Genomic DNA, 18,751 nt, shown 5'->3' with positions numbered 1-18,751 from the left:
CGAAGTGATGGATGCCTTGATGCAGGGTGACCGGATGCCCCCATGTCTGGAACTTTGTCTTAGTTAGGCACCTGTTACCCCCCACCCCGCAACACCTGATTTTTCACACTTCCTATCTGGTCACCCTAGAAGCAATGGAGGACCTCGTGTGCACTGGGTGGAGTGAAAACTCCCTGCCCCTTCTCACTGGCTGCAGGGTGGCAGCAGTAGCAAGACCCCATGACATCAGAGCGAGGAGGGGTTCGGAGGGCCAGGGCGGGGGGCTTTGCTTTCCAGTGCAGTGAGGGCGGAAAAGAAAATGGGGAGCTGGGGGAGGATCTCACTTGGTTTCCAGTCTAGAGCGCAGGGGCGGGGAAACGCGCCTCCTCCGGGCGGTAGTGGAGACCCAGGGGGCTTCCACTCCGGGTGCCTTCCCTCTCCCCTCCCTCCCGCGAGGAGGGCCCCGCCCGGGGCTCCGCCCCTTCACTTCCCGACGTTCTAAAAACTGCAACAGTGGATCCGGCGCTGTCAGTGCGGCCGGGAGCGTGGGGCCAGGCGGCCGGAGGCAGCTGCTTGGGGTCGGTGTTGCCCGGTAGCCCAGCCCCGCTCCCCGGCCGGGAGTGCCCCCCCTGTCGCCCGCTCCCTTTTGCCCCTTCCCCCTCCGGCAGCCCCCGTGCGCGTACCCTGCCCCCCGGATCCAGGCACATGGAGTTGCTGTGCGTGGAAGGGGCCCCCCGCGCGCCCCGGGCGGAGCCGGACCCGCAGCTGCTGGGGGACCGGCGGGTGCTGCAGAACTTGCTGAGCCAGGAGGAGCGCTATAGTCCCCGGGTCTCCTACTTCCAGTGCGTGCAGAAGGAGGTCAAGCCGTACATGCGGAAGATGCTGGCTATTTGGATGCTGGAGGTACGGGATCCCTTCCCCCAACACGGGTCCTGCCGCCCCCCGATCCGTCCAGGAGTCCAGCAGCAACGCCTTTCCCTACTCCTTTGTCCCCACTGCAGATCCGAGCGGCCCTGCCCGGGCAGGAGAGGGGCCGGGTGTGGGGGAGAGAGACCCACCCCGGTCTCAGTGGAGTGTGAAGGCAGCAGGAGATTTAATGGGGTCATCTAGTGGTGGTGGTGGTGATGGGTGGAGGACAATTTGGGAGAAGGTTTTTTTTGGTCTGAGTGTTGAAGTGAATTGGTTTGGGTGATTGTATGGGGGCGGGGGGTGTCACTTGCTGCAGGATGAGTTCCAAAGGACACAGTCTGCTGGAACAGGCAGAGGCTTCTGGTTTGTGGGGTTCAGTCTGTGGCAGGAGAGGTCAGTCTTTTGGGGGAACATATAGGCAGGAGAAGTGGTGGGATAAAGAGGCCCCTATTCCTGCAGGGTTTTTGCAGTGGTGATAAACCTGCGGTGCTCTGGGACAAGATTTCCACCTCTGCACATGGGGAATTGCAGCATTTCCTTCTGCCCTGAGAGGGCACCCCCACCCAGACACCATGCTGTCCTCCACGCCCAGGCAGTGTGTGCTTTTGCCCTCTAGGGGTCCTGCCCGCCTTACCCCAATCCCCAAAACTTTAAGTTAAAAGTTCTCTGCCCTTTATCTGGCAGTTTAGAGAGCTGATATTCCAGTGCAGCTGGGAGAGAGAAAGTCTGGGTAGAAGGACATCACAGCCTCTCACTCTGCTAACTTAACAGGAACGCAGTCCTCAGCATTGAACAACTTAATGAGGAAAATATCCAACATGTCTCTGTCTCTTTTTTATAAATGATTAAGCAGGGAGTAGTCTAGACTGGGAGGAAAATGAGATTACACGAGGAAGAAATAAAATCTGGAATGAATTCAGTCTGTCAGTCTTTCCACCTCAGCGGCTGTCATAGCAAATGGCCCGTTTTCATTTTTAAGTACATAGCCAATTCCAACTTTTAAATTATCCTTTTTCTTAAATGTGCATTCTGAGGTAGTTACTTGGCTAAAAGGTGCTTTGGGGACTTGTCCTGCAAGGCACTAAACTCAACAGGAGTGGAAGGAGCCCACAGTAAACTTGGAAGCTGTATCACTGGGGTTTCCTAGGAGTGCAATTTACTAGTATTTGAGTTATTAAATCAAGATCAAATGTAGGTCCTGTTGAGGTCAGTGGCACAACTTCCATTGACTTCAGCGGCAGCAGGATTTAGTTTTAAATGCTAATCTTTCTTTTTTTTTTTCTTAACTGAGGGTGAGGGGAAATGCAGCCAAAATTAAATCTGTGAAATGAGAAGTGAGTCTTTTTAAGGAGAAAGTCTCTGGTATGTGGTTTTTTGTGGGTAGAGAGTACATCAGGAGGCAGAGTTACAGGTTGAAAGAGAAGGATATTTGCCATAGCATGGGGTTGGGAAACGTCAGTGTTTTTTAGTTCGGATTTAAACAAGGAAATAAATGTGGTGGTGTATTAATAGCATAGCTGAGCAAACAGAACAAGGGACTGAAATTCAGGACTCATGGATTTTGTTTATGTCAGTCATAAGTGTGATGTAGATTGAGGAGGGAAGCCTTGAGTTTGAGCTTGGGGGTCTAACCCTGGCCCTGCCAGTGATTCTCATTGTGATGTTGGGCAAGTCACTTAGAGTTTTCAAAAGTTACTGATTCTTGGTGCCTCAGTTTTGAGGGCAGCTGTAGCTACACTGGGGCTGATTTTTAGAGATGCTGAGCACCCCTACTCAAGGAGACCAGAAAGTGATCAGTACATCTGGTTAAGACCTAAATGCCTGACGTCAGGGAATCTGGAACTGAGGCACTCCAAATCAGTGGACGCTTTAGAAGATTTTGCCCTTTAACCTCTCTGTGCCTCCATTATACCCATTTTACTAATTTCCCTACTTTCCAGGGGAAGGTGAGGTGAGCTGTAGCACATTGGGACAAATTCCCTGCTGGTGATGTGTTGGAGTTACACCAACAGACAATTTGTCTCTGAAGACCAAAAGTGCCTTGAGAACACCAGACAAAAGGCTCCACGGAAGTGCCAAATGCTCCAGTAACTCATAGTGTTGAAGTGCCAGTGCAGACGAGAGCTGAGGAGCCCTGCATTTAAAACACTTCCTTTCCTGTTTTGGGTTTCCTCAGGTGTGCGAAGAGCAGAAGTGTGAAGAGGAGGTCTTCCCCTTGGCAATGAACTATGTGGATCGCTACCTGTCTTCAGTGCCTACTCGAAAAAATCACTTGCAGCTTCTGGGGGCCGTCTGCATGCTCCTGGCTTCCAAGTTGCGAGAGACCATGCCCCTGACTGTGGAGAAACTCTGCATTTACACAGACAATTCCATCACACCACAGCAAATCTTGGTAACCTCCCCACTCTGCCTATTAGAGGCTTTCACCAACTCCCCAACTCCCTTATGCTCTCCATGTTGCTGCTTGGTGACATAACTGCTCTGTAGCTACTTCTGTCTTCCTTCCTTTGTTCTTCCCAGCACCCTTCCCCATGTCCCCCAAATAGCTTCTCTGCTTCCTTGCCCAACTGGACAAACTCCTTTTTGGAGAGGTAGAACCACACCCCACACTGAAAGCCATGCCCTCTGCCCGGGTCTCAGGCAGCCCTGTTGTTCCCCATTGATTGGCAGGCAGAATCATGACACTGAGGTTATAAAAAACATGATCTGTGTTAAACTCCCATCCCCATCACTGCAATTCACTGTGTCCCACATTGGGGCATTCATATGGTGAATTGCTCTGGATCAACTGCCCTGGAGAGACCAAAGATCCTTATTCACAGGGACTGCAAAAGGCAAGTGAATGATCTTAGTGCTGTCTGTGCATATCTGCCCAAACCAGGAGGGAGGTTCATTTCTAGGGATGAGAAAAGGTGCTGAGTTTCCATGTCCTATCATCCTGGTCTTTTGGGGTTGTCGTGTTGTAGGCTGTTGTGGTCTAGGTGCCTACCAATGGGGAGACCATGGTCCTTGAGGCTCAGAGACCAAGGTGGTAGGTGCTGTTGAGAGAGGCTGGGAATGGGCAGGGAAGCATCATGGACATGCTGCTGTTTGGGATGGTGTGTGGGAGGACAAGAACTGAGCCATGGGAATGAAGTGAAGCACGTTTTACAAAGTTGCAAGTGACCCAAGGTGTTACTTACTTAACTCCCTTGCCCAGGTGTTCCATCAGGTTGAGCCTTCTTGAGGGAGCTGAGCCAATGGGGGAGGAACATGAAAGGGCTTCAGAGGTGTCAGAACATGTGAACTTCATCTGACTTCAGTGTAACAAACATACCTTAGGACGGTTTGTCTAACAGAATTTCCTAGGGTTAGTCATCTGCCGGTTAGGTTATTTTGAGGGGTGTGAGTGTGAGATGACCTAATAGTGATTCGTTCCTGGGGTGGGGAATAGACCCACTAAACTTTCAGGTGGGAGCTGACAGGCATTTCTGGTTATGGCTTTTTCTTTTATGGTCATGCAAATAAGGGTTGGGGGAAGTTCCCTTCACCTCCATGCAACTTCCCCTGAGATACATGGAGGATGACTATTAACACTGGTGGAGGATGCTCACAGCTAGAGTAGATGGATTGTACCGTATGTGATGGCCGGATACTTGTACGCACAGGACTTGCAGGTTCTCACAGTGGCTGTGAAGTTGGCCCATGGTTCAAAAGCCACTCTTTTCCACTGCTGCTACAAAGGAGGGTCTGGCTGAGCATGAAAAGTCTACATGTGGGGTTTTCATTCTTCTGTAAACAAAATTTCACCCATTGCAGCACTTCCTGACACTTGAATGTATGCCATGAATTTAAGTCCCCTGGATTATAGTGGAAGTTATATGTATAGAGTTCATTTCTGAAATGGGCCCCAAACTAGAGATGGGTATCAAAAAAAAAAGCAGTTCAGTAGCACTTTTAAGACTAACAAAATAATTTATTAGGTGATGAGCTTTCATGGGACAGACCCACTTGTTCATACCATAGTCATACCAGAACAGATTCAATATTTAAGGCACAGACAACCAAAAATAGTAATCAAGGTTGACAAATCAGAAAAATATTATCAAGGTGAGCAAATCACGAAGTAGAGGGGCAGAGGGAGGCAGGGGGAGTCAAGAATTAGATTAAGCCAAGTATGCAAAAGAGCCTTGATTACTATTTTTGGTTCTCTGTGCCTTAAATATTGAGTCTGTTCTGGTCTGGCTATGGTCTGAAGAGGTGGGTCTGTCCCACGAAAGCTCATCACCTAATAAACTATTTTGTTAGTCTTAAAAGTGCTACTGAACTGCTTTTTTGTTTTGATAGTATATAGACTAGCACGGCTTCCTCTCTGTTACTAGAGACTGGTATGTGTGTGGTCCTGTGGTAATGATGGGGATTGCCATCTGGCAGAGAGAGATTCAGTCTCCATTCTCACCTGGGCCTGCAAAGGCTGGAGTGGCTGCAGGGACAGCAGGGCACCAATTTTCTGCTGGGAAGGTGGGGTGGACTTAAAAGAAGAACTGGGAATGGTGTTTTCCCCCAAGTCCACAGCAGAGAATGAGACATACAGGTCAAAAGGCTCTGATTCACTGGCCCGTGTGTGTGTGTCTTGATTTAATGTCAGGGAAAGGTGCCTAACTGTCAGTCCTGGAGACCAAAGGCTGCTGTCCACTGAACAGGCATGTAGGCTTCAGCAAGGCAAGCTTTCTCCATCCCCATTTCTGAATTGATTACTAGACCAGAGGTTGGGGGTTCAGTCTTCATGGCCCATGCAGTCGTTCACTTCTCCACTGAGACCACCCATTAGGGGAAGCTGCTTAGTGCCCATTATGGTTATTTCTGTGATCACGGAGAAATCTGGACTGATCCCCACCAGGCACAGGTCTCGAACAACATTCAGGTTGGCTCGGTGGCCTTGAAATACAAAATAAAATCATTTTGATTTTTGGCTGTGGGTTTTTTTTTTTAATTAAATTTTTGAGGCTTGGTCTAGAACTGGCCTCGCTTTTTGAAAGAAGTTAGGATGTGCCAAAATGGCAGGGCGTGTGGTGCTTTCCTGGGCTGTGAAAGGGGCATTGAGCTTGAAGTTTTCCTTTGTTCTTCAACTGAAATAGTCCTGGCTCCAAAGTTGGAACCATTTCAATGGCTCGAAAGCAAGAAGTCTTGGGTAAGAGGTGCCTAGATACACACAAATGCACAACACGGGGTTGTACTGTAGGGGGAAAATAAACAGCAGTACTCTGCCAGGTGCTTCCCACAACTCAAGTTCCACCTATTTGTGACAGCAAAATGAGATGCCACACTCAATAGGTTGTGTGGCTCTTCATATGACTGTACCTCTCTTTTCTGTCTGTCCATCCTGTTTCTTATCTTATCACCTGTCTTTTGTGCTTTGCTCAGCAGTGAAATAGAGAACGGTGCTGGCATTTACATGTTCACCTCTAGGCTTCAGTGGCAGTGCCCAGTTGTGGGCCTGGAGAAGGGGTTTTGTTTTTGAAGATCAGTGGGAAAGAAGACCCCCAGAAGGCTGCGATCTGAAAGTCGCCATACCTGTTCTTGGTAAACTCTGTAACCTAGCTGGGGCAGACCATAGTATGAAGCACTGGAATGGGTTACCTAGGAAGGTAGTGGAATCTCCATCCTTAGAGGGTTTTAAGGCCCAGCATGACAAAGTCCTGGCTAAGATGATTCAGTTGGTGTTGGTCCTGCTTCGTGCGGGGGGTTGGACTATATGACCTCCTGAAGTCTCTTCTAATCCTAATCTCTGATTCTGTGACTTCCCACTCTGAGATCCTTTTGCTGGGCCACAGGCTCCATGACCTAAGAAGGATTACAAACTCCCCAGGACAGCCTTGTATGGAACTAGTGAGGTTTACATTTGTGTTGGGGATGTGACAGAGTTAATGCCCTGCTTACAAAACCAGAGAAAGCTGAAGCTGCTGCTTTCCTCCGATGTGCTAATAATGTTATCTACTTCTCTTCTTTCACAACAGTGCAGTGAGAGTAGGAGGGGAAGGGAAAGGAGGCAGAGCTTCTTCATCACAGTTTGGACACATACATCCTGGCCTCTTAGCAGAGATTTGTGCTTCCGGCGCTCTCTCCTGGGCCCTCGTAAGGGAAGCTGGCTTGCTTTCCCAGCAGGTTCACTTCCTCTTCTTGGAGAGGATGCTTGGCACAAAATCGGCATTCTAAAAGGGATAGTTTAAAACAAAATCATGATGAAGTTATTCTTGGCAGAAGGAAATGATGCAAATAAAGGACTTGTCCACTTGGAGGAAGTTGGGTTTCCGTCAAAGAGCATTATCTAACCTACCTTTCTTTTTTCATTAAACCACCCGGCTGGAGGGCTATTCTTGCATGTGCAAGATGGTATTTAGCCTTAAAATAGTTGGAAAGAGCAATTATTTACAGCAGATCCTACTTTTCCTTGGCTTGGTAGGACCTGGTTGATTTATTAGCTGTTTGGATTGCCTGTGATCTCTTGCATTGTCCTCTAAAAAATCTCACTGCTTACTAGTTGGAAACCATGGTTATAAAGGAAAGTTAGTTTTGGCTTCCAATACAGCAGTGGCACTTCCTGGTATTTTGGTTGTCCTGAAGTTTCAGAGGTGTTTGTGCACAGCCCATATGTTCTTTGCAGGGCAAGAGAAGGGAGATGAGAATGAAGATGATTTGTGCTAGTGCAACCCAAAGCAATTTCACTTGGCCCACAACAAGAAGTCCTGTGGCACCTTTTAGACTAACAGACAGCTTCTTAGTCTTTAACGCTGACCAGCTCAATTTTTACTGCCCCAGCACACATGAAGAGCAGCTCGCCAACAACTGCTGATAGACTATGTTCCCTGTACAGATAGTTAGTCTGTTAGTCGATAAGGTGCCACAGGACTTCTTGTTGTTTTTACGGATACAGACTAACATGGCTCCCCCTCTGATACTGGTCACCACGTGACTCATGAGGTGGAAGAGAAGAAAACAATCCAGTGGCCAATGTCTTTGCTGTAAAGCAAGAGTCTGGTTTTTGTCCTGGCCGTCCCATCTTCTGCTACGGCTCCAGCCTTGCAAAATGCATTCAAGAGTCTCAAGCAAAATTACTTACTGGCATTTCTGCTGATTCTCCAATCTCAGTGGCAGCAGTAACTTTCCTTCTTCCTCCCCGCTTCCCAGAGTCCTGTTCACTGGTGCTTTTCTCCAGCCACCATCTTCAAAGAAAGACCTGCCATCTGGTACAGTACCCTTCAGACCTTCTGAGCTTTCAGTTTAGCAAGTCTGACTTCCTGACTGCGAGGCAACGGTGGTCAGAATTCAAGCCAGCTCAGTTCCCATTTTGGCATCGAAATAAGTAGCCAGATTTTCAGCAGAACCCAACACATTGGGGCCAGGCTCTTCTAAAAATCTGTCCCCAGTTCTCAGAGCTAAACCCTTGAAAATAGGGTGCTTGCTGAGAGAGAGTTATTACATATTGGTGTGCATGGTGCTTCAGAGACCCAGGGAAAGGCAAGTAGCTCTTTTACTGGAGCTTAGATCAAAGGGTCCAGGTATCTTCTATTTAAATTCACAAGCAAGGTTGGACTGCTAGGTAACACATTGAAATGTGCAGGCAACCCATGATGGGTAGAGAAAAGGAAAGAGACAGAACAATAGACCCTGGGAAGTGATGATTGCCTTGGGCAGAGAGCATTTCTAAGGAGAGCAGGTCAGGCAAGTTTTGGTTTTGCTTAAGTTTTGGGTGCGCTTGATGTGATTGTCCTATGTCAGGGGAGGTGGACGGGGGCAGAAATGGTTCCAGCCTTTGCAATAGACTGCAGCCTGAGCTCTGGTCCTTCATAGGAGACAGAATCAACCAGTTAAGCAAAGTTTCCTGTTTGCAAATGGACTTTCATGTTCTGCTCATTTCAGTAATTCTGCCTCTATTGCTAAGCAGGCTTGGGTGACCACCTTCAGCTTTGGAATCTTTTCCCACCCACTTTTTGAGTCATCCACACAAGCGTAGAGGAAGAAAGTCAGAGCTGCTCAAACCTGTTGTTTCAAATGTAGTGTGGGCCTGCTGTGACAAGTGACTTTAAAATGGCACCTTGCTGCTAAATTTAGTGAGAAAGATGAGCTTGAACTTCACCTCCCCTTACTCCTACAGAGCCAACGCAGTGATGGGAAAGCAAACTAGATTCCGTTCCTCCTTGGGCATCTTCCTTCCTTACACCCAGTCATTTAAACTTACACAAACTCATTGAAGGCAATGAGGTAGCACAGGTGTTTCTGACGGTAGTATTTGACCTGCAGCATCTTTATTGAGGATGAGGACCTACCGGAAGGAAAGGACCCAGCTTGACTATCAGATCCTGCTCGTGTTTGCAGGATTGCAAATCAGTAAAACCAACTTTATGCATGCAAGCACAGGTCACTTGAGCTGGAAATCACTGAGACACAATAAACACAGGGTCCCAGGAGGAGAGGACAGAATCACACTTTGGTGTCATCCTGGAAGGAGAAGAGAGTAGTGTATAGTGGAGACTGGCTTTCTAAAACTAGTGCTGGAAATGGCAGGGGGAGATCAAGTCAGCAATTTGCTAGTGAAGAATTCGATGGTGTGTGCTCTCCACGTACGGAAGTCCCAGCCAGGTGGAGAGGTGTTCCACGCATGGCATATTTTACAGGCTTGTAGCCTGACTTTCTCGCAGTGCACAGCAGCTGCAGAGCTAGCTGGGCAGTATCACTGGCTCATCAGAGTGGTGATGCGCACTGCAATCTAAAGAAACAAAGGGTAATTTCCTATTTTAAATTATTTGTTAACCATACCGGGCAAGTCAATTAGATGCCAAGGAAACTCCAGGAAAAGGATGTTTGGGATCTTGAGACCATTGTTGCTCTGGTATGCTGCGCTTCTCTCTTTTGTTCTGCTGCTTCTGATGATTAAGAGACTCTGACATGCAGTTCAGAGCTGGACGTCTCGGGGTGTGAGGGACAGAGAGAGCAGTGCAGGGCTTTTATGAGGCAGGGTGGCGCGAAGCTTCCATGGGCCTGATGCTGGGTGGTGTGGGGAATCTGCAGCTCCGAGGCTGTTCTGAGCTTTCCTGGGAAGAGCTGCTTCTTTGTCTGTCTTGAGAAGTGGATTGACACACTCAGAGAAGTACTAAGATCAGATCAGTATCAGTGCTGCCGGGGGAAAATAACCCTCCACACCCTCTTAGCCTGCTGTGTCCAGCAGAGAGCTCCCATGTGCCAGCCTCTCTCAGCATGACTACAATTTTCCCTAGCTGGAGGGGGGATGAGCCCCTTCTGTCAAACACTTCCTCTGTGGGAACAAGCTCCCTCTGCCTCTTGTTGGCTGTTGGTGTGTCTTGTCTCTTTTCAATGCTGGGTTGGAGATCCCAGGCTGACAATCTTTGTCGCTTTGATCTCCTGTTAGAGGAATCCTAGAATTTATGGCCAGAAGGGACCATTTGGTCATCTAGTCTGACCTCCTGTGTCAGAGAATTTCCCCTAGTGCCTCTTGTGTTAAGCCCGGTAACTTGTTTGCCTAAAGCATATCTTATTATGCTGGACTCAGTGACCTCCTGAGGTGTCTTCTAGCCCTATGATTTTCTGATTCTGTTACCCACTGAGCAAGTTTGCTTGCTTTCCCATCAGTGCCCCAACCCCACAAAGGGGTCTTGAGTCTGAGTGGTCACTCTTGTGTATCGGGGCAGGAGGGAGTGTTCGCTTCAGCTCCTCCAGTCATTCTGGTGACATTGGCAACAAAGGGGCTAATTGCAATTTGACCCCTGATTCTCAAGGGCATAGTCTGAGACCCAGCAAGCTTGTTTCACAGAGGCAAGCAAGCAGCCAGCCATCAGGGCTAATGACTTTCAGTCATGACTGCCTGGGGCTGTGTTCCAGTTAGCGATGGAGAGAGGACAAGCTTTTTATCACACTCACCATCCCTGGGCTCTGCAACAGATGTCTTTTCTGGGTCCTCCTGCTATTCAGTAGTTCTGACCCCCAAGCCTGGAGTCTGATCTATTTCCTCTAGTAATATAGTGCATTCCAAATGACCTCTTCCTCTGATCTTCAAAATCTGTGATCTACACTGTCTTCTACTTGTTCATTGCTTTTCCTGCCCTTGTTTCATTGAAGAATGTACAGGAGACATCGTCTATCAGCAGTTATTGCAAGCTGGTCTTCCTATGTGCTGGGCCAGTAAAAATTAAGCTGGTCAGTGCTAAAGACCAAGAAATCCACCCATGGAAGTACAGGGGGGAAAGGAATTGGATCCAATGCCCTACAACAAGCCTGATTCTAGCAAAATACCATCCACTGGGAGGAACTCGATGGGCCATGAAATGGCCTTGTGGCCACAAAGTGATGACACCATGTTTTGCCCAGTGAACGATTTGAAACAGGTTGAGCAATGCTGTTGTTTTAACAACTCAGAGCTGGTACAGTTGTGTAAGGGGAAAAGGTGGGGTTTGTTTTTATAGAAAAAAAAAAAAGCTAAACCAGATCCTTCTGAAAAATCAATCTCACTTCTTCAAAACTGCTTATCCTGACAGAATTGGCAGCCTTATCGGCTTCTCTGGGAGCAAAATCAGCCCTGAAATCTAGAGCCATTTAAAAATAATGGGACTTCTGGTCATGGGGACTACAGTCTGAAATCGTGTGACCTAGTCAAGCCCAAATGATGTCGAGAAATAGAGACACCACTTTATTTGTTGTGCTTATGTGGCCTCTACCCCAGTAATGTCATAGTGTTTTCACACAAGCTTTAGTATGGAATCACAGAATGCTAGAACTGGAAGGGACCTCGAGGGGTCATTGAGTCCAGTCCCTGCCCTCACCGGACCACACACCATCTAGACTATCCCTGACATATTTGTCTAACCTGCTTTTAAATATCTCCAGTGATGGAGACTCCACAACTTCCCTAGACAATTTATTCCAGTGTTTAATCACCCAACAGGTAGGAAGTTTTTCCTTATGTCCAACCTCAACCTACCTTGCTGCAGTTTAAGCTCATTGCTCCTTGTCCTATCCTCGGAGGCCAAGGAGAACAAGTTTTCTCCCTCCTCCTTGTTACACTCTTTGAGGTACTTGTACCTATATGGACAATCTCTCCCAGACCTCCTGAGTGTGACTGGGTGCTGCTGTTCTCCCCATTGCATCGGTCATCTTTCCTGTTGGTGTGGCTCTGGAATGAAACAGCCAGTTATTTTAATAAAAGAAGGAAGTGACCCCTAGTGGCTACTGGAGATCCTGGGTTCTATCCCAGGATCTGCCACAGACTTGCTGTGCGATTTTGAACAAGCCACTAGGCCTCTCTGTGCCTCGCTTTCCCCTTTTGACGCAGGGTAATGGTCAGAGGGCTCTTTGAAAGTTCGGCGGGCATGAGCTCGAAAAGGGGTGGGCAGCTGCCACTCCAGTTGAAATCAATGCAAGTGCTAGCGCACAGCTCCTCTTGGGATGAGGGCCAGAGTCTGTAAAGCACCTGGGGATCGTCTTGCGGAAGGAGCTCTCGAAATGCTGCAGGATGGCATTGTAAAGGTGGGCGGAGAGTGACTCATCCCTGCAGTGAACACACGTGAAAGAGAGCCAGAGATGGGAACTCACACAGCCACCGCTACCATGTCATGTGGAAGAGTGGGGCTGTCTTTGAAGTTCTCAAGGACCCGTTTTCTACTGTGGCCTGAGGCCATCCTACCTCAGGCTGGGATCTTACCCGGTCTTTGGAGCCGAGTTGGGTCAAGCTTCTTGGACAAAAGACTCTCATGGAAAGGTGTCGGAGAAGAGGCGCGGTGACTGATCTGTGCTCTTCTTTACAAGTCAGTAGTGAGGCAGCCTGGCACTCAGGGTCATCATGCTGTGGAAGGTGCTTTAAATGTATTTGGGGATTCTTAGTTGACAGATGCCCATTAACTTCAACAGGGAGTTTAGGAGAGCAAGGATAGTGCACCCAGGCCCTTGGGTTGGATGGGTTTAGCTGCACACCCTTTTTGTGTCTCTCTGCTGAATTGCATCCACAGCCAGGACATTCAGGGCCTTGTAAACTGCTGGGAACTTTCTTAGATGCGCAACACAGATGTGATCCATAGCCTGTTCATGCTGCGGAGCCAGAAGCAGTGATATCTCCTGCAAGCACCAAGGCAGAGTACCCATCCCTGTCCTCCTACTTCCAGGAGCCCCTGCTAGATGTTCTGGGCGTAGAGGGGGAGAGTGTCCAGATGGTTACTACACCCTAGTTATTCTGCACCATTGCACCAGGTGTGCAAGTTGAGGAAGACTTTAGAGCAAGTGAACCTGAACAAGGACAGGCAAACCCTATTGCTTCCTCTCTGATCCCTACACCCATGCAGGCCTGGTTCCATCCCATAGTTACAGCCTGGGGTGGGTCTCTCCTGCCTCACAGCATTGCAGCCTGGATGCTGTGCTCCATGGCTGGTACCTCCCCTAGCACCATGCTTACATGGGCTTGACTCTCACTAATTCTCTTGTTAACTCTCTCACCAGCAGAGTGCTTTCTAGCCCAAAGGGTCTGGCCTGTGTGTGTAACACTCCTTCTTTGTTCCCCATTCAGAACAGCGAGGTGCTCGTCCTGGAGAAGCTAAAGTGGGACATGGTGTCAGTGGTCGCCAGCGACTTCTTGGCCTACATCCTCCATCGGCTCCCACTGCCCAAAAACAAGGTGGAGCTGGTGAAGAGGCACGCCAAGACCTTCATTGCCCTGTGTGCCACAGGTACGAAGCTGCACTGGGAGCAACAGAACTGTCTCCCTGGGACGGGCCAGGCTAGCACAAGCAGCAAGGGTGGGCTCGTGGTGACATCCCAGGGTGGGAGCTGGGCAGCCTGGTACTGATTTCTGGCTCTGCCACTGGGATTTGCTGGGCGATTGATTTCCAGAGGGTCTCAGCACCCCCATATCTTGGGGAAATCAAGGCCTGAGAGAGTGGCACGTGCACACCACTCCAGCATGCGCCGCACCAGCTGGCCCCAGGCCACCATTCTAATGCATGCTTCCCAACATTAGAGGTGGCAAAGGCGTGCTGGGGCTTTCCGAGGCAATGCACACTACTCGCTGCTGACAAGTATCAGAGAGGGAGCCATGTTAGTCTGTAGCTTCAAGAACAACAAGAAGTCTTGTGGCACCTTATAGACTAACAGATATTTTGGAGCATAAGCTTTCATGGGCAAAGACCCACTTCGTCAGATGCATGAGACACTCCCTGCTGGGCGCTCTCCACTCAGGTCCTAACCACCCAAGCAACGTGGTTTCCAGCACTTCCCCTGCAGACATTTCCACAGGCTGAGAGATCACCAGGCTTTCCTCACATTAAGCCTGTGTATTCCTTTGCTTAGGACTCATCTATGCGGGAACTTACTCCAGAATAGCTATAGTGCTTTAAATTCACGCTCTACCTCATTGCTCATTAACTGTACTTTCTTTTACCCACTGTTTCCTGGTGCTGCCTACTGCACCACCCAAAGCTCTCTGTCCCTCTTCCTGCCTTGGACTGCAGACATTCGCTGGGTTTACAAGCTTGCTGGAGGAAACAGCCCCACTCAGAAGGACCCTTGCTAACATTCTTTACTCTGTTCTCTACCTGGGTTTGTAGATTACACCCTTGCTATGTACCCACCATCCATGATTGCAACAGGCAGCATTGGGGCAGCGATTCATGGCCTGTCTATCTCAGTGGACTCCTTCCCCGGTGAGGCACTCACAGAGCTGCTGGCCAGCATTACCAGCACAGAGGTGGTAAGTACAGGTCTGGGGGCAGCATGGCACAGAGATCTGGAAGGCAGGGGCTTGAGGATGAGGTTACTGGACTTCCTGTGTGTCCTTTGGCATTTTGGTTCCCCTCTCCATGTGTCAGTTCCCTCATCTGTAAACTGGACACCGGAATGGTGCACACCCACTGATAGAGGGAGCCTAAAGATCATTATCTGGAAGGTATTTTATAATGCAAAGTAGCACAGGTTGAACCTCTCTAATCGGGAACTTTCTCATAGGGCAAACTCTGTAATCTGATGGGAGTTTAGTTAGCCGGACCACCGCTTATCATGGGTGTGCCTGTGTTTCCTGTGATCCCATAAAGTTTGTTTCCAGCCCCCAGTCCTGGCTCTCTGTGTTCCATGTCATTCTTTAGCTGTAATTTGCCCCTAAATGTCTCCTAAGAGCCCAGCCAGCAGTGGAAGTGTTGGTGATGTGCTAGACAATCTTAACCTCCCATGATCTGCCAAATTCTGTCTCCCGGCACCGGTCAGATCCCGAGGGTGCTGGACGAGAGAAGTTCAGCCTGTATTTATTATCTCTTCCCAGCCACGGCCAAGCAGATCAGGCCATTGGCTGCTGCTATTCTGGAGTAGGGAGACAACAAGGAATCTACTTTGTGATAAAGAGTTAGAATCAAGTGAGAGGGCAGCACAGGGGCTGAGATCACGCCAGGGAGAGTGTGTCACTGCCACCCCATGGGATAGCTCCATGCCTAGTTCTAGAGGCAGGAGTGACCCAGGCCTGAAACATCATTACTGAGCCTGCTCAGTATAAACTAAGCAGCAACTCTAGGGGGACATATGAACTCACATGCCTCCACGCTTGCCCACATCCCTCATGTCTAACAGGTCCCAGGGCTTTTCTGCCTTTTCCTAACCTCCCAGCAGAGCGGATGGGATGGGGCTGAAGGCAGAGGAGAGGCTACATCTGTATGTGGGGGAGAGAAATGTGTGTTATCAGGAACGGCCAGGCAGGGATTGGAGAAGTAGCTGCTCAAACAGGTGTTTCTGCCCGGGCCTGAAGTCTCCAGTCGCATTGTGCCAGGAGAATGGACTATTGCTCTCTCTCACAGTTAGGTTTGGGATCTAGGTCTCTTTTATTCACCGGCTTCAGATATAGCAGTGCTTCCCACCCCCTCCATTGATGACCTTCAGAGGAAAGAAGGAACAGGGCCCTGCTGTAATGGAATGAAATAGGATTCTTCTCTGAAGCTGCCGGATGGACACCGGCAGACCCTGTGCTTCTCTCTGACTCCCAGTCTAACTTGCTCTATGCGTTGCCTCGTACCCCCCTGGTGGGTCTCCCTCCGTCCTGGCCAGGACTCAGCAGTCATGGACAGGATCCTGTTGACGCTGTTCCGCCCACACGTCCAGATCGTGGTAACGCTCTGAGTGTGTTTGTTATGGGAGTTCTCAGTCTCTCCAGAGCAGCTGGTGTCCCCACCCCTAGGGCTGCCTCAGCCTCCCCCGGGGCACGGCCCACAGTCTGCTCCTTCCCTCCTTGCTGACAGACTTACAAAGCCGGGAGGGACGGCCATGTGGTCTCCTGCAAGCTGCTAAGTATGGCTGCCCTCGTCAGCTCCATCCCCTCCTCCCTAGCCGCACTGCTGGGACTGACCCTATTTTCTCTACATACCAGCTTGGCTGGGAAAGCTGTGGCTGAGGCAAGGCAGAGATTGGCTTTTTGTTCGGAGGCTGTACAGCACCTAGCACACTGGGGTACCAAGATGCTACCAAAATACAAATAATTAACAATACACAGTGCTGGGCTTTGCCAGGGCAAAGTTGGTGCAAAGGGCTGGGAATCTTCACTGCCCATCACTAACTGGAGGATGCCCTGGGGAGAAAGGATTAAAGATCCTTCTTCTTTCCAGAGGATAACTCCGCCAGCCCCCCGTGCATCCCCAGTTCCTGGCCTCCAGCATGGTGCGTGGTTGCTGCATGCCCAGGGCTGTTCCCCAGCTGCCCAGTCGCACGATGGCCCAGATCGCTTTCTCCCTTTGTACCGTGCGAGGGGGGCCTGTGGGGAAGCCTTTGGAAAGCAGACACAAAAAGGAGCCGCCTGCTCACCTGAGCGGACAGGTGCTCGTGGGGTTGGGTTGACGGTGCTGAGGGGGGAAACAGGCTTAGCAGCTGCTAACCTTGGGCAGTGTCCGATTGCTACACGTGGGCGGGACAGGAGCCCAACGTAGTGTGCCATTCCAGGACGCTTGATCAAAGGCAGACGCGCAGGGAGCCCTAAGGCAGGAGGGAGGGGAGCTGGTCCCCCAGCACCTTTGCGGCGATGGTTTAACTGGGAGGGCTTTAACTAGGATGGTTCTGGGTCTCTGTCTTAAATCATCCCTTGCTCTGAGCACAGGACCTCGGGAGCCCTTGGTCCCCCCACAGCTCCTTTGATCTCTGCGTCTGCTGAGGCACCGAATGCTTGAACTTCGGTGTGGAGTTAGTTACATTCCCCTGATAGCAGCTCCGGGGAATTGGGAGGTTTGAGGCTCTGGTGGAGCTGGGAAAGGGGTAATCACAGCCTACCATTGTCAGAAGGGGGCTGGCGGGGGAGGGCTCGCTTCATGTGCTCAGAGTTTTTTGTCTAAGCCTTTAAAAAGTAACTTTGAATTGCTTGCAGCCAGCTGCTCTCAAGCTGCTGCCGTGAATGGGACAGGGGCTGAATGCTGCCCTGTGAGCAGAGTTAATTGAAGCCTGTGGAGGAGAACAGGTGGGAAGCAGGGCAGATTTCAAAGGCCTGCGAGTGGGAACACAAAGGAAAGATTAGAGGGCATTGGAGTCACCCAGGTCCAAAGCTGTTACTAGGCTGCCTCCCCTTATGTAACTCCATCGGTCTATGCGCTAAACACTGCCTTTTCTCCCAACCCAACCCCCTCCCACTTTCCTTTGGCTTCATTCCTACTTCTCTGTACCACTCCTGTCTTCTGGGCCCATCTCCTAAGCCTCAGCTGTTGTTATTTAGGATTTCTATTACTGTGCTGTCTAGGAGTCCCCTTCTTGGACTAACCCCACACTGTGTTAGGTGCTGCACAAACAGAGCCGTAAGATGGTCTCTGTCCCCAGGATCTTACTCTTTAAGCCTATAACCAGAGACAACTCTGTGACTGGAGTAACCTGTCTTTGGGGTACTTTGGCTGGCCTTCTAATGGATGGAGCCAGTGGGAGGATTAAGGATTACTGGGTCCTATGGTTCAATCCATGAGCTTGGATGGGTCTCTTCCCCTCCCTGTGACTCAGTTTCCCCCCTTCTTAAATAGAGGATGATAATGACTTCCTTCCCTGGGCCGCTGAGGCTCAGTTCATGAATGCTGGCAATGCCGCAGGAGAATTAAGCACATATGCTTACTTGTTACTACTCAGATTGTGCTGCTTTGGTTTGTTCTCCCTCTTCTCCCCGGCTGATAAATTCCTGCCTTGCATATGTGAGCTGGGGACTTGCGCCTCGTGCATCTAATGGGTTCATGAGTCCTGGCTGTAAGATTTTGGTCTTAAGCATGTGATCACCGAGGCATTAGGAGCCACCTGTTTGCTAGTTAACAAGTGTTTGCTCTCTGGTACACGTGCCTCGTTCAAGGTTTGATTGTGACTGTGCAGTACTCACCTGCCCAGCTCCCTGCAGATAGAATCTTCCTCCGGCTTCTCTGGGAAGGGACCTTTCCTCATTTTTTTTAAAATAGGGATCTGGTGGAAGGGGAGCAGCTCTGGATTCTGGGGTCCTTTAAAGAACCAGTGTAACAGGGCCTATTGGTAGGGTAAGCATACTCAGCTGGAGTGCAATGCCTCACCAGAGAGCAAGAGGAGGGCTCCCTCTTGATGCCTAGACAGTCTGTAACATCTCTGCTGAAGTCACCTGCCAGTGGGCTGCTTGTGGTGGTGGTTTGTATGAGAGGCAGACCTTTGTCTCCATTTCTAGCAGCTTATTTCAGAGAGGCCATCTCTCAGTGGCAGCTTGTGCTTACTACCGACCTGTGCTGAACTTGAACTGGTGTCTCCTAGTCCTTGCCCATCCTCCACCCCCGCCCCTGCAGCCACTAGCCTGGTCTGCCAGCTGTCCCCTTGCCTTCTCCTGCCTGGGTATAACGGGGCAGGGAACTAGCCCAGAGGGGGTTGAGAATGG

General features: G+C 49.9%; 1 protein-coding gene across 3 annotated transcripts in view; it reads left to right on the top strand.

Annotated features, from left to right (window-relative positions):
- Positions 1 to 18,751, top strand: part of CCND3 (cyclin D3) — a 69,156-nt gene that overhangs the window by 46,762 nt on the left and 3,643 nt on the right. The window contains exons 1-4 of one of the 3 annotated variants that reach the window (XM_074977478.1): positions 563 to 882; positions 3,065 to 3,280; positions 13,436 to 13,595; positions 14,472 to 14,614. In XM_074977478.1, coding sequence (XP_074833579.1) covers positions 685 to 882; positions 3,065 to 3,280; positions 13,436 to 13,595; positions 14,472 to 14,614 — 717 coding nt within the window. In that variant the 5' untranslated portion in view covers positions 563 to 684. Of the gene's footprint in view, positions 1 to 562; positions 883 to 3,064; positions 3,281 to 13,435; positions 13,596 to 14,471; positions 14,615 to 18,751 lie in introns of those variants that run through there. The other 2 variants (XM_074977480.1, XM_074977481.1) reach the window with 2 other exon arrangements.

The sequence above is a fragment of the Carettochelys insculpta genome, chromosome 26 (assembly GCF_033958435.1).
Source record: "Carettochelys insculpta isolate YL-2023 chromosome 26, ASM3395843v1, whole genome shotgun sequence".
Lineage (NCBI taxonomy): Eukaryota > Metazoa > Chordata > Testudines > Carettochelyidae > Carettochelys > Carettochelys insculpta.
The sequence above is the reverse complement of the archived record's forward strand: the minus strand, read 5'-3'. Positions and strand labels throughout refer to the sequence as shown.